Source organism: Taudactylus pleione, unplaced genomic scaffold (genome assembly GCF_031769625.1).
Source record: "Taudactylus pleione unplaced genomic scaffold, aTauple2 ptg000442l, whole genome shotgun sequence".
Lineage (NCBI taxonomy): Eukaryota > Metazoa > Chordata > Amphibia > Anura > Myobatrachidae > Taudactylus > Taudactylus pleione.
This window is the reverse complement of record NW_028284844.1, coordinates 3,852,410-3,867,500: the sequence shown is the minus strand read 5'-3', so window position 1 is coordinate 3,867,500 and position 15,091 is coordinate 3,852,410. Positions and strand designations below refer to the sequence as shown.

The following is a 15,091-nucleotide window of genomic DNA, read 5'->3' as shown; positions in this document are numbered from 1 at the left end:
CTATGGCTATCCTTAAAACCTGGACTGTTAGTGTGCCTTGAGGACTGTGGTTGGGAACCCCTGTTCTAGAAGCAGCAGAGAAAGGAAGTTCCGTTATGACAAACGGTGAATTATCCTTGCCAGCAGCTGACTGTTTTAAGATCAGCAGTGACTGGTTCGGGTATCATGCCTTCTGCTGGCTCTCCAAGCTTCAACTATACTACATGTACTAGCTAGACAGAAACGCCAGTTGCCAACGACTTCTTTATAATTGGAGGCCAGTAATGCTGTTACCTAGCAATAGCCACTCCCCAGTTTCCCCATCAATTGTTCTTCCGCTACATTCTGTACCGTGTGTTCCATGCACCTTTTTAGGTTCTAAGGCCCTGACTCAGAGCCGGACGCCCTGACCAGAGCGCTCGCTCTGAATCAGGGTCCACCTCCATAAATATGGAGCATCCTCCTGGACGCTCGTATAGCTGTGGGTCACCACCCACAGCATATACGAGCGTGCAGGATGATGGTCGCAATGGTCTTGACCATCGCGACCATCGCCACTGCGAGCAGAAGGCTGCGGTTGAGTTTCTCAACCGCAAGGCCAGGAGTGATTCTGGCTCTATCAGAGCCAAAATCACTCCCACTGACATCACTAGTGATGTCAGTGGGGCCGGCTTCTGACGGTAGGCGTTCCCTTGGGAACGCCTCCGTCTGGCAGGCACGCCCACCAAAGGGGGTGTGCTGTCAATCAACATCGACAGCACGCCCCCTTTGATCAGACACTACGAGCGAAGGAAAGTCCTTCGCTCGTCGCGTCTCGCGCATGTGCACGACGGAGCTCCCTCCGTCGTGCGCATGCGCAGTGCAGACCATCGACCCACTTGCGAGCGGACAGCCGCTCGCGAGTGGGTCTGAATCAGGCCCTAAGTTTTTTTGGGCAGGCGTCTCTCTTACCTTGTGTGTGTCATGTCATGATCCAGCCAATGTACTGCGTTGTGTAGTAAATCAGTCCAGCATAAATAAACAGGCGATGATGATAACAGCTCTGAGATTTGTCAGGGATCCATTTCCAAGGTTATGTTATTCTGATCGTTAATGTTCCTGCATGTTATCTTTCGTAAAGGAGTTTCTAATGTGCAGTTATAAGTACTTTTGCTTGGTGAAACATCTTCGCGGCTCAGCCTATACATTACTCTCAAACATCCTGATTCATGGACCTAACAAAGAGTTTAGCCTATCGCAGAGTAGGCATTGCTTCCTGAGACTGTAGGTGGATGAGATCTGAGGACCTTTATGGTGGATCAGGGATGATGTTTAGGTGATTATGGGCAGGACTTCTGCATCGATTTTCACCACTTAAAGTGTAGGGACCACCTCTGATGAAGCCGTGGGTTAACCACAGGGAAACGCGATAGTTTGAGCAAGGTTTTAACCCCCAGGACACTATGTACACACTTTTTTAAGGCTTGTGTGACTCTCCAACACATTATTGGGATTTTGCATCCAGATTCATTGGTCGAGGATAACCTAGGAGCTGCTCCAGCAAACGAAGCACATCTTTGCACATGGGACTCCACCAGGCTACATTCTGGTTACATTACTCTTTCCAATCGCTGGATATACTGTACCAAGTTAAGCCTATTATTAGTTACATACCTTACCGCATAGTCATTGTCTCCTCCTATGTGGTAAATTAATTTGTAAGGACACTGTGTATTACATCTGGGGATTCCATCTGACTTACCTGCCTGCGGGATGCTGTCAGTATCCTGGCACTTAGGATGCCGGGGCTTAAAATACCGGTGCCAGAATCCCGACACCTATCAGAAACCTGTCGGTTTAGGGGTAGGGTTAAGGTTAGGCACTAAGGGGGTGGGTTAGATTTAGGGTGTGGGGAGGGGGAGGTTAGGTTTAGGCACCCTGTCAGGATGCTGGCGTCAGGATTTTGACCACTGGGATCCCGTACGCAACCCCCAGCGGCTATTAGAGCATACTAGTATTTATAATAATTTTTGTTTGTCCTAATCTTAGATTTTAATTGGTCTGCAGAGTGCTATTTTAAAAACAAATGATATATTAACGCTATAGATATCTACTAGTGCTGTTATTAATTTTCTTGTTCTCTTGTTTAACCTTGGTGGATAAAATAGGAGGCTCCACACTAACCCCCTGACAGCTGCTTGTGGTTCTATAATAATTTTAACGCCTATGAGGATCATTTATTTACATTTGCATATTGATAGTAATTGCATCTAAATGGCTGAAGGTTGTTCTTGACTTCTGCTTATGTAGGTGCTCTGCAGGGGCGGAATTTGAATTTAAAGTGGCCCTGGAAATTTTTCAGAACGTGGCCCAACATTGGCTAGAGCAAACCACAGCTCTCTTAAAAAAAGGAGCGTGTCCTTAAGAGAAGGAGCGTGTCATGTGAAATACTGTGGCCGAGAGCCACTTCCCTTGTTTTGGTCTCACTTGAGGCATGCCCAGCGCTCCAGGAGCTGCTGGGCATATCCCCAGTCTCTCTCTCCAGTGCACATGTGCAGAGCATCTATTCAGTGGGTAAGAGGGGGCTTCCCAACTTCCCCAGTACATATCCTATGGGGCTATAGAATTGTATAGTCTGGGAGCATTCTGATCCTCTGGCTGCAAGTTGGTATAGCACATTGAGCATTCTGATCCTCTGGCTGCAGGTTGGTCTAACCCAGTGAGCATTCTATTCCTATGGCTGCAGGTGGTCTAGCCAAGTCGGCATTCTAATCCTTCTGCTGCTGTTCGGTCTAGCCCAGGGAGCATTCTAATCCTCTGGCTGTAGGCTGGTCTCACCCGGTGAGCATTCTATTGCTCTGATTAGCTAAAGGTTGGTTTAGCCCTGTGAATGTCCTAATGCGCTAAAAAAATGTATAATTTTAAAAATGTTACCGTACTCAGCCAAAGTAAGCCTCTTTTTGTTCTGAATTATAAAAGCCTTTTTAAAGAGTTATGAGGCTGCATAGAGTAAAATATCATGTCAGAGAGATCTACTGATGGCTTGTCTGGATTTTATCCTGTGTAATATATGAATTTGTTAAGAACTGCAGGATTTATGAGTAGAGTCTGGATGGGTAACAATTTGGATGAAGGACAGGAGACAGTGGTGCAGTCGGTGTGTGTTTTGGAGAACATTTCACCCTACTGAAAATCATCATAGTTATTATGCTATCACAGTACTCTATAATTCACTCCTGTGTTATACTTCATGTGAATGGCTTTACCCTTAATGCGAACCTGGCATCCTCTCATGAACCACATCAAATAATGATTTGTCTAGGTTACTGTAGGTTTACACAGAAATATTAATACGTCCTCTTATTGCTCTCCCTAATGCCTTGTTGATAATTGCCATATTTTTTCCTTTAGCATGGTGCAATGGACAATGACAGATTGACAGCTGTCTAATATCGAGCTGGACGAAGGGGGTACACGTGCGCTCCTATGTGTGAATGTGTGCTGGGTGGGGAAAAGGCTAGGAATGGGTGGGTGGGGGGGGGAGGGGAAAAATATGGGGAGGGGGGGGTTAGACTGGGGGGAGCGGAATGCAGGGGGGTATGTTGTAGCAGGGGATGGCGTGTATTGGTGTGTGCCTGCAGTGTAGATGGTGTTGGTGTATAATGAAGAGCCAGATACTGGAAATTGAATCCAACCTGTTTATTGGTGAGATACAGTGCTCCCCAGGTGGTTCCGTGAATGGGGTTGGGGATGAGTGGCGGTTTGCATAGCATCCTGGTCAGGGAGTTGGTGGGCCCTTTTAGGGGGCTCCTTTCCGTGCGGCAGTTACTTCTGCACGTCCCCTATGCTTGACCTATGGTCTCAGTCTTAGTGGACCAGGATGGTGATGCTGACAAAGAAAGTCCTGTACAGTGACAGTAGCGGCGTCCCGCACTGGTCGTATAGTACCTACCGGTAGGTTGTAGTCCCTGGTTGGTGCACAGTTGTCGTGTACTCCTGTATCGGTCCGGTGGTCGCTGGCACCCTGCGAGCCCGCAGGGTGTACCGGACGGGCGCCCGTCACTGCTCCGAGGTGGGGGATGATGCGGTAGTCCGCGTATATAGTTCTATATCACCTTGCCGTAGGGTTGATGATTAGCTCCAAGGTGGGGTAATGCAGTAGTCTGTGTAGGGGTGTGTTGCCTCCAACGCGTTTCGTCCTTAAGCCACCTATATATTACCCCTCAGTCTACCTATCAGTAACTCCTTGAAGAAGGCTTAAGGCCGAAACGCAGGGTGCCAGCGACCACCGGACCGATACCAGAGTACACGACAACTGTGCACCATACGACCAGTGCGGGACGCCGCTACTGTCACTGTACGGGACTTTCTTTGTCAGCATCACCATCCTGGTCCACTAAGACTGAGACCATAGGTCCAGCATAGGGGACGTGCAGAAATAAGGGCTGCACGGAAAGGAGCCCCCTAAAAGGGCCCACCAACTCCCTGACCAGGATACTACGCAACCCGCCACTCATCCCCAACCCCATTCATGGAACCACCTGGGGAGTACTGTGTCTCACCAATAAACAGGTTGGATTCAATTTCCAGTGTCTGGCTCTTCATTATACACCAACACCACCTACACTGCAGGCACACACCAATACACGCCATCCCCTGCTACAACATACCCCCCAGCATTCCGCTCCCCCCAGTCTAACCCCCCCCTGTTCTTTCCCACCCCCCCCCACCCATTCCTAGCCTTTTCCCCACCCAGCACACATTCACACATAGGAGCGCACGTGTACCCCCTTCATCCAGCTTGAAACAGACAGGATCCGGTACTCCTGTTTCACGTGCAGCACCACTATACGCCGCCACCCCCGGCCCCCCCTTCCCTCCCCCACACATTCAGAGAACTCACCCTCTAAGACCTGGAGCGCGGACCACTCTGCTCATTATACAACTGTCTAATATCTGCTATTAGGAGTTGTCAGCCTAGCTAATGAAAGCTGATCTCTGATTGGTTACTATGGTTTACAACATAAGTTTAAAGCATTTTTTGTAAATAGACAACTAGTAGTACGGTTTCTGAAAACAGGTTCACTGAGTTTTAGTTATGTAGGTTCATACAGTATCTTCATAATATATAGACCGCATGGTAATGCATCTGAAAACTCCTTGTATGGTCATTTGGTATGCTTTATGAAAGAACCATTAAAAGAAATATATCAGAGCGCGAAGAGAAATGTACAGTGTAACCGATCCTACTCTGTGAAATACCTCAAAACACATGAGTTGCCCACGATGAGATATTGACGTCATTTAATTTGCCCCCAATGTACTGTGTTCTCCCAAGGCCGCTTTAAGATACTAGTGGGCCCAAGACTGATTTGTTCAATTACATCACTGGTTCCGGAGTCTTTAGCCCCGAAATGTTAGAGGCGCAAATTGCAACACTGCCCAAACCTAGCGAAGACTAAAGAGATAACAGGAATGATCACCCTATAGCAAATTTATGCTAAACTAATTGCCAAGTGTCAGCCATTCCTTTCCTCCTTGTTCCAGCCTGACCAGGTGGGTTCTTATCGGACAGACAGGCCTCAGATAATACTTGAGGAGTTTTTGACCTAATTGACCATTTCTCTGAGTCAGGACTGGCCTTGTGCTACTTCCCTTGATAGGTTACATTGGTTATATACACGTCATGTTTTGTCTGTTTTCGGTTTCCAAAATCAGATTATTTTAGATTATTTCTGTCTGATGCGTTCCCCATAACTAATGGTACTAGACAGGGGTGTTTCCTTTCACCCTTATTTTTTATATTAGCAATTGAACCTTTCGCTGCTTAAATCGCACGTTTCCCAGGGGTGACGGTGAGGACTATGACCCACAAACTTTTCCTGTTTGCAGACGATATCCTCCTTTTGTAGCCTTCAACCTCTTACTATAAATTAAATGCCTCTAAAACTGGATGCATTACCTATTAATGTAACAGAGTCTAATCTTATCTCCGTACTAGATTTGTGAACAATTGGCAGTCTACTTCTCTTTTGTAATTTAGGTATTCAGATCCTCTGTGTCTATACCCCCTGCACCCTCCATTTGCCGGGCGCCCGCTGAGTGTGTTACCAGCGGGCGCCCGGCTACTATTTAAACCCCTGGCGGCTGCCGGAGGACAGAGCTAGGGATGGGAATCATTTGATGTTTCATAGGAAACATCGGTCAGATGGTTTCGATGTTCGATGTTTAACCCTGCAATGTTTAGCATCCAGTGTTTCATTACCATCGCTAGATTTCTCCCCCCGATGTTTTTCCCTACTTTGCCAATGTTTTTTCTGTGACAATGTGTGGTGCAGGACTGCGCTGGGCTGCCAGCTGACTCTCTCATGTTTTTTAGTCAATCGCTAATTAAGATGAGTGTTCAAAACACACTGACTGGGTTACTACTGGTGGTGGTGGTGGCTGACAGAGTGAAAGACTCTGATTAGCCAATTAGCAGCAGCACATAGGACAGTCCCACCCCTGGCTCACTGTCACTGGTGCTGCTCTCAGTGAATACTGATTGTGTGCTGGATGTGTCTGGCTGCTGCAGCTATTGGCAATATGGTAAGCAGCAGTGAGATGATTAAAGTTTCATTAGTTAATGCATCACATTTTATTTCTTTAAAAATATTGATTCACCACAAAACATGTTTTACTTCTACAAATGCATATATCCTTCTACTTTTTGCACCATTTGTGTGTGTATGTGTGCACCATTTATGTTCTCTGTTTGCCTCCATGAAGATAGAAATAGTAAACCAATTATTCTAAATGTTTATTAGCCTATTTTATGTTTAAGTACAGACGGTGCATAAAAAACAGAAACATCGGTTCCAGAGAACCAATGTTTATATCTAAATAATGTTTTGGATTCAATGTAAAAAACATCAGTACTCCCAAAGTTTTGTTTCGACGTCCCATCCCTAGACGGAGCTCCCTCCGTCTTCCGGGTCCCGCAGTGTACTATGGGAGTGACGTAATGACGTCACTCCCATAGTGCCGAGGAGCGGACGCCGGGGATGGACGACAGCAGCACTGGAGCGGGGATAAAGGTAAGTGTTTTTTATTTTGTGTGTGTGTGTGTGTGTGTGTGTGTGTGTGTGTGTGTGTGCGCGCGCGCACCATCACTACTGGAGGCAACTACAGGGGCCTCACTACTGGGGACAACTACAGGGGCCTCACTACGGGGGGCAACTACAGGGGCCTCACTACTGGGGGCAACTACAGGGGCCTCACTACTGGGGGCAACTACAGGGGCCTCCTACAGGGGCCTCACTACTGGGGGCAACTGCAGGGGCCTTGCTACTGGGGGCAACTGCAGGGGCCTTGCTACTGGGGGCAACTGCAGGGGCCTTGCTACTGGGGGCAACTGCAGGGGCCTTGCTACTGGGGGCAACTACAGGGGCCTTGCTACTGGGGGCAACTACAGGGGCCTCGCTACTGGGGGCAACTGCAGGGGCCTCACTACAGGGGGCAACTACAGGGGCCTCACTACAGGGGGCAACTGCAGGGGCCTCACTACTGGGGGCAACTGCAGGGGCCTCACTACAGGGGGCAACTAGAGGGGCCTCACTACAGGGGGCAACTAGAGGGGCCTCACTACAGGGGGCAACTAGAGGGGCCTCACTACTGGGGGCAACTAGAGGGGCCTCACTACTGGGGCCTCACTACAGGGGCCTCACTACAGGGGCCTCACTACAGGGGCCTCACTACAGGGGCCTCACTACTGGGGTCTCACTACTGGGGCTCACTACTGGAGGTACTGCATAGGGGGACCATTACTGGGGGGCACTACTGTGGGCATTATATAAAAGGAACTGCATAAGGGGGGCGGCGGCGGCAGCTGGCGCTGCCATATGTGCTGGGGGGGTGGTACATTTTAGTTTGGGGGGGGGGCACCAACATTTATCTTGCCTCCAGGCACCTGGGATGAAGTTATGCCACTGGTCTATAGTATTTGATCGTAATCTCCCAGCCCTTAATTACCCAGTTGTTGTCCCTCACATGGGTCCTGGCTCTCATATGAAATCTTGTGGCTGTGCCGTTTGGCTGCATTTAAGATGATGCTGCTCTCCAAACTTATGTACCTATTTTGAACTAATGTCTTTCAGAAAAAATACCTAACTAAATGTCGGGCTATATTGACTTCTTATGTGTGGAACAATAAGTCCCCTAAAATTGCTCGTTCTAGAATGATTCTCTCTAAAAAGCAGGGTGGATTGGCATTCCCAGCCTTGGTTCATTATCAGGAGTCCTGTCTTCCCGGCCCAGCTTCGGGACTTGGCACGTCCTCTTGCTGTTAAATGGCCTTGGAAGCAGCGGTTTGCATGGATTACCCACTGGCTGATCTTTTGTGGATGACTCGGTGGTTACAACCTTGCCGTCTTATAACCCTTTCTTCTACGAAAGTCTCCCAGGTCAGGTCAGAGGACAGCTGATGAGGACTTCCAGCGGCTCCAGCGTTGCTTCCGGCTGTGAGTATAACTATCCCCTATCCCGCCCCCTAGTGCCTAACCCTAACCCTCCGCCTAGTACCTAGCTGTTCCCACCCGTAGCCTAACCTTCCTTCCAGCACCATAACCCACCATGTCGGCATCAACATTTTGTGCATGTTTACATTCTGCACGTGCCAAAATGTTCATTGTAAATATTTTAACGATGTCAACACAATGTCGATATTTTTTACCACATCCCCCATAGATTGACAACATTTTACCGGTTTACACCAGTGTGCTTGGGGGATCCTTCTGTGTGAGATGAATAGACCAGCGTGTGGTGTTCTGTATAGTGTATGCCGGTATCTAGTCGGGAAGCAGGCGGACCTAATCCCGGCAGCCGGCTTTCCGACTGTCATATCCCAGAAAGGGTGTAAAGACAGGTGTTGATATGCCGACACCTGTCATTAGACATACACCGGGAGCCCGGCATCCCGATCGAAGGGATGCCGAGTGCGGGGGGGGTTAGGTTTAGGGTTCCCGGGGGGCACTTAGGATTAGGCACCCCCCCTGGGAGGTTAGTTTTAGGCAGCGGGGAAGGGGGGGGTTAGGTTTAGGCACTTAGAGGGGGGATTAGGGTTAGGTACTGGGGGGGGGGCTAGGATTAGGCACCCCTAAGGAGGGTTAGGGGGTAGAATTAGGTTAGCGATACTTACCTGAGGACGATCGGCATTTCCACTGCTGCCGGGATGTTGGTGTCAGGATTCCAACCGCCGGACATGCGTCCGGCGGTGAATCATACCGATTCCATCCTGCCTGCTTTGTATTCTGTACTGCCCACTTGTTCTTAGGGGTCTATTTACTAAGTAGTGAAAAGTGATAAGTTAGTGATAAGGTGCCAGCCAATGAGCTCCCAACTGTCATTTTTCAAACCCAGCTTGTGAGATGACAGCTGATTGGCTGGCACCTTATCACTTTTCACTCTGTCTCCTAACACTGCTTAGTAAATAGACCCCATAGTGGGTGAAATTCTCCGTATTCATACTGTAGCTTAAACAGCATAAAAAAAGGTGTGATACAGATTTACTAAAGACATAGTAAATGCCCCCCCTGTTATGATCTTGTCCTTGCTCACGTGTGCAGCCCTTTGTCTGCCTCTGATCACCCCCCCCCCCCTCTAGCAGCGCAGGCGGCTTCGTTTCCTGCCAAAAAAAAAAAATCGTCCTTGGAGTTTGCGCTGAGATATTGACATACGAATTTCCTTCTAGCGGTTTACACTTACATTATTAAACGTGTTAAGGAAATGGTTCACGGTGTCTTTTATACGCTCTCCTTTGGGCTCGGCAGAGGATTGGAGGTGGCGGTTTTTTTTTTTTTTTGTCCCAGTGAGAAATGTGTTCTTTAAATAAGGGTAAAAAAAATAAAAGCAGAGAAGTGTCCTTCAGCAGTTTGTGCTGCGCGCATCACAAAAGTGACGACTGCTGTTGCTGCAATTGTTGGGAATTATTGATCGTTACTGCCCTCTCTTGGCCAATACACATATATCTTCGCTCAGAGAATATTCTGAAGTTCTCCTGAGTCAGCATATGTGCTTAAGTTTTCCATCAACCTAATGGATCAATTCAGTCTACTCCAAGGCACGTCGGTTTTAAGCTGCAAAATAGGCACAGCAGCACATTCTTCAGGGTTATATCTTCTACACCCCCCCTTTTGCCTTGATGTTAATTGAGGAGACGCAGAGGGGGATGCAGGCAGTTTTTAAAGTGCTGCAGTCTATTTACAGAGTGGCGGCCTATAATTGTAGGAATGGGATTTATCGTTATGTGGTTTTTTTTCATCCCAGCTAATGAATGCTAATTTTAATTGATGGATATACATCTCGGTCATTTTAGTCTCTCTAACTTTTAGTCCTGCGCCACAATAGTCTTCTGACTGTCCTTGACTTGGCCGATGTCACAGGTGTAAATCCTCCCGTCTCCAGATAAGACCTCCCGGTGACATTGGTAAAGAGAAAAACACACACAACGCGCACGGTCAGCGTAATTCAGCTGGGGAGTTTCATTTGTAAGTGAAAACCAGCCATTGCAAAACAGATGTATAATACATAGGTAAAAACGGATTCATTGTGACCTTTGGGAGCACATGCAAATAGACAGTAGGGTTTCAGGGGGCCCATTTGCCCTCTTAGATTTTGACAGAGCACCACTTGAGCATGTTGTAGTTGCTGCAGGAGAAACCGTTCAGCATTGCTGAAAGTGACTATTATTCTATATTATTTTCTATAGTTATTCATAGTAAACATAGGCGTCAAGATAAATAGCTGCCGAGACACCCTGCAGTGAGGTTTCTGGTCTTCCCTCACCAAGTGACCCAACAGGTGGTTACTGATTTACCCATACAGAAGTAAAATTACTAATACAGTCAAATGGCTTTATTCACCTGTGTACAAGGTACCAAAAACTCAAAAATGTGGCCTGACAAAGATGGAACAAAATTGTTATACAGCACTAAATGAATAGGAATTGTAAGGTTTGGGTGGATGAGAGTTTACACTTCCTTACTCTCTTCACTGTAGACTAAAATACATGCAGCAAAATCTCCACTGGCCCCACAGTCCTTCCTCAGGCTAAGGTTCTCCTCCTGGTTTAAATACCGGCTTGTGGAGGGTATTTGCTGGGGGAAGGTGGGGAATCACTACAGCAAAAGGGAGGCTGAGGAATCCTAAAGTCAAATCAAGGTCCAGACTCTTAACTCAAGAGGAGTTGTCACATTCTTAATCCGGGTACACACTAGACGATTTTCTAAACGATTGGTCCATTTCCGACGGATCGGAAAGGAAAGTCGTTCAAATCGTCCAGTGTGTACTCCCTATCCGCGCTCCCGCTGCTCAATTAAGATCTCGTCAACAATCTTCCGCAAATTGTGCTGTGCGTACTCCCTACCGGACGACCAGATGTGTTAAGCTGCATACACACGTAAAGATTTTCTCTCCAACCATCCAACTAGTTGATTGGTTGTAATGAAAATCTGGTAACGTATGGGAGTAACTGATGGTCAGCAATTTGCTCCTAGATGCCAGAAAACAGATGAAAATGGTCGCCTGACAAGTTTGTTTTAAATGTTTGATCTAATCAATTTGTTCAAACAACAGTTTTTGTCCATTTTCCGGCGTTTGGGAGCAAATTGCTGATTGTCATTTGCTTTCATACCTTACCAGATTTTCATCCCAACCAATCAACTAGTTGGATGGTTGGACAGAAAATCTTTACGTGTGTATGCAGCTTACACGTTATATCTTAACGATCTAACGGCCGAATGACACACACTATATCGTTTGGTAATTTGGAAGATTGCACTGTGTGTATGCACGATTATCTTTTGTCCAGGAGATCAAGGGAAATCAGGATGACCATTGCTTTGTTTGCACATTGTCTAATATGTACCCAGCTTAAGTTCCAAGCAATTGGGCAAAGAGAGTCCAAATTGTTGGAAAGACGTGGAGTCTCCAACCAGAAGTGCGCCATTATCGATGCTCCTAGGAAATCTTGTCTTCCGGGCAGTGCAGAGTTAGTTTAAACAAAAAAGTAACGATTCGGCATCAGTTTTGGGGCTTTACCTGTCAGATCCTGTCGCTGGCACCGTGCAGACACTGCTAAGTCGCCTGATGGTTTCACGGTAGAGCCGTATAATGGACTGCGTTACACGTATTGGTTTTAACCTTGGGGATGAGATGTAGTTGGGCTTCTTCCCTTGTTATTCGGGACTTGACAGATTTGACCTTCCGCCCCTTTGTTGTACTGTCTCTCTGATGTGCAGACTGCCATCCTCGTACACTCAGATGTGTTTGTGTATATACAGTGACTCATGGCCATGCAGGTACCCTTAGATATCGGAGAGGTTTGTATTGTACTCAGCCTGATCTTGGTGCAACATGAGCTCGAGATGTATGCAGTGTATCTCGCACGATATTATGAAATGTAGTTACGTTAATAACTAACCTACATATAGTATATTGTAAATACCCCTTTTTACAGATCAGAAGCACAATGTTGCAATGTTTTCATTTTAGTGTCTATTATTATTTCCTGCTTGATTTATTTTAAATGGTTAATCCTAAAAATCCCTTAATGTATTTATTATATAAATACTGCAGCTTCCTGGGTGTATCTGTTATTATATAAATACAGTGTTCTTTATTAGCTTTTATCTGCTTTGCAGCTATGTCATATTTGATATTTACTTTGTGCGTCCTTTTTTTTTTTTTCTCCCCCCAAATCTATCACCACACTTGTCATAATGATAGTTTATTCTTGAACCAAACACCTCTGTCAGTACAGTACATAACACACAATGGGATTGTACGTGTTTCAGTTGGTTTTATGCACGCCGATTACCGGCTAGACGGATGGAAATGTTCTGACTGACGATACCGTACAAAATTCTTCTGTATGAAATATTTGTGACTGGTAAAGTTATATACGAATTACTGATTAGGGGGGGGGGGGGGGATACTGCAGTACGCAAAATAGACAAAAGTAATAATAATGCTGTAATAAAAATGTTTCACAAATAGGCCATTATATCCTAAATCTGTTCAATATCATTTAAAGTAGAAAAATAAATAAATGCTTTTCCTTCAACCATGAATTGTAAATATACGATTAACTTATTTTATTTGTGTTTACCTCTGCTAAATTGTAATATATATATATATATATTTTTTTTATTTCCGCTGTCCTAAATTATCCCCATTTTATCTATTGTACGCAAAAAAAATAAAAATAAATTGTAAATGTACGGATGTTCTTTCCTCTGAAGCAAGTGTAAATAAAATCCCACGAGACGTGTTTTATGGTAAAGGTGATTTGTCATTGGGGACAGATTGAAGGAGATGCAGAAGCAGCTTGTGTAATCGCAGTGATCCTAATGCTGGGTACACACTATACGATATATAGTTTGCCCAGCCGTCGAACGATATATCGTCCAGTGCATCGGCTCTTGTGTACACACAATATATCCGTGAATGACGTCGTTCACAGATATATTATGTCAGCCATGCAGCAGGGCAGATGCAATCTATATCATACAGATATATCGGGCACATCTGCCAGTGTGTACGGACGGCCCAGATGTGCCGTCCGTCGTTTTAGTGTGCACCCTACATTATTTCCATCATGTATGAAGCTGCATGTGTGTAAATTAAAATATTGCACTTTTTCCTGTTACTGCCTCTGAATTCTATTTAATATAATCCGTCTGTATAGAGACCTCACGTTCCAATTTCTGAATTCACCGCCTAATCTGTGTGTAACAACCGCCCAACTCAAACCTGGGGTTAATGAGAGAATTGGCAGCTTGTTTTGTGTGAAAGAAGACCTACGCTCCACCTGATCTCTCTCACTTTTTTGGTTTTTGGCTCCATCTTCAGGATCCTTTAGATCCAACAAGAACGGTGATTGTCATTCAGTCCCTGGTAGCAGGTGGTGTGGCTGAGGAGAACGGCCAGATTCTGCCTGGTGACCGCTTGGTCTTTGTAAATGACAGTTTTATGGACAATGCTTCGCTGGACGATGCTGTACAAATATTAACATCTGTGCCACCAGGAAGGGTCCGCATTGGCATTTGCAAGCCATTGGTGGTAAGAGCCGAACAGCGGCACGCTGCACTGATATTAATTCAAATAATTCCACGTCGATAACGATCATTAGCATAATGCTGAAATTCCAGGAACAATCGTTTTGTATGCATTTAAACTCTTAACACATCTTGAACTTTTAAATCATATGTCCGTTCTTCCAAATCCTAACAAGCGCTGAAATTCCAATTAACTTCTACTGTAACCTTTTTTTTATAACTCCAAATCTGAAAATTTGTGAAATCTAAAACAATTGGCGATCTCTCTCTCAATCCAAATCTAATCATAAGCTGACAGCCAAACAGCTATTATGATAAACCCAATGTATGGAAAATAAGTAAAAGGTACAGTATTTGTAAAGAATTAATTACTCTGATTATTGCGTTGGTGGGGTTTTATGGAATTAATTTTTCTACATGTGGCATTTTGTATTTCTAAACCTACATTCTGCACATGACTGTTTAGAAATAGTTTGCAACACAACCACACGCCTGATTTCTTAGGGATCATAATCTCAAAAGGGAGAGACAGGCAATGAATATTAATTTTTATCTATCAATAGACCAAGCAAATTTAGGTAAAAACCTTAAAAAAGAGAAAAAATCCCGTTATTGGCTTGACCATAACATGACATGTCCCAGTGCAAATCAAACGGTGAGGCTTAAGTCTTCAAGTCTAGTTTCGGTATCACCGGACATAGCGGAACAGTATATAGCTTTGGTTCACAGACCAGTTTCCAGGACTCAGACTGTGCCTGCGATAATTTCCCCAGAGGAGCCATTTACAGATGGTGGGGCGGCCATTTTGTGGTATGCGATCACAGTAATGAGATTGCAGTCTATCTATTCACAAGGGGTGAATCACCTCACTCCCCCCCCCCCCATACCACAGATAGCCAGCAATTTTGTAAGTATTGGGTGCCACAAATTGTCTTCCTATGTTGTATGGAGCGTTGGGCCCCAAAGTGGTCAATCCATTTGTGTTCTTTGAATTAGTCTGTATCCAATATTTAATTTTGCATTCTGCTACCAGAAACATG

The 15,091-nt window shown here is 45.6% G+C and overlaps 1 protein-coding gene across 2 annotated transcripts in view; it reads left to right on the top strand.

The window, feature by feature from the left end:
- Positions 1-15,091, top strand: part of LOC148505699 (inaD-like protein) — a 319,407-nt gene that overhangs the window by 91,388 nt on the left and 212,928 nt on the right. The window contains exon 19 of one of the 2 annotated variants that reach the window (XM_088447869.1): positions 13,846-14,055. The exons of the other annotated variant lie outside the window; for it this stretch is intronic. Within the exon in view, the coding sequence (XP_088303995.1) occupies positions 13,846-14,055 (210 nt within the window). The remainder of the gene's footprint in view (positions 1-13,845; positions 14,056-15,091) is intronic. 2 annotated transcript variants of the gene reach the window in all.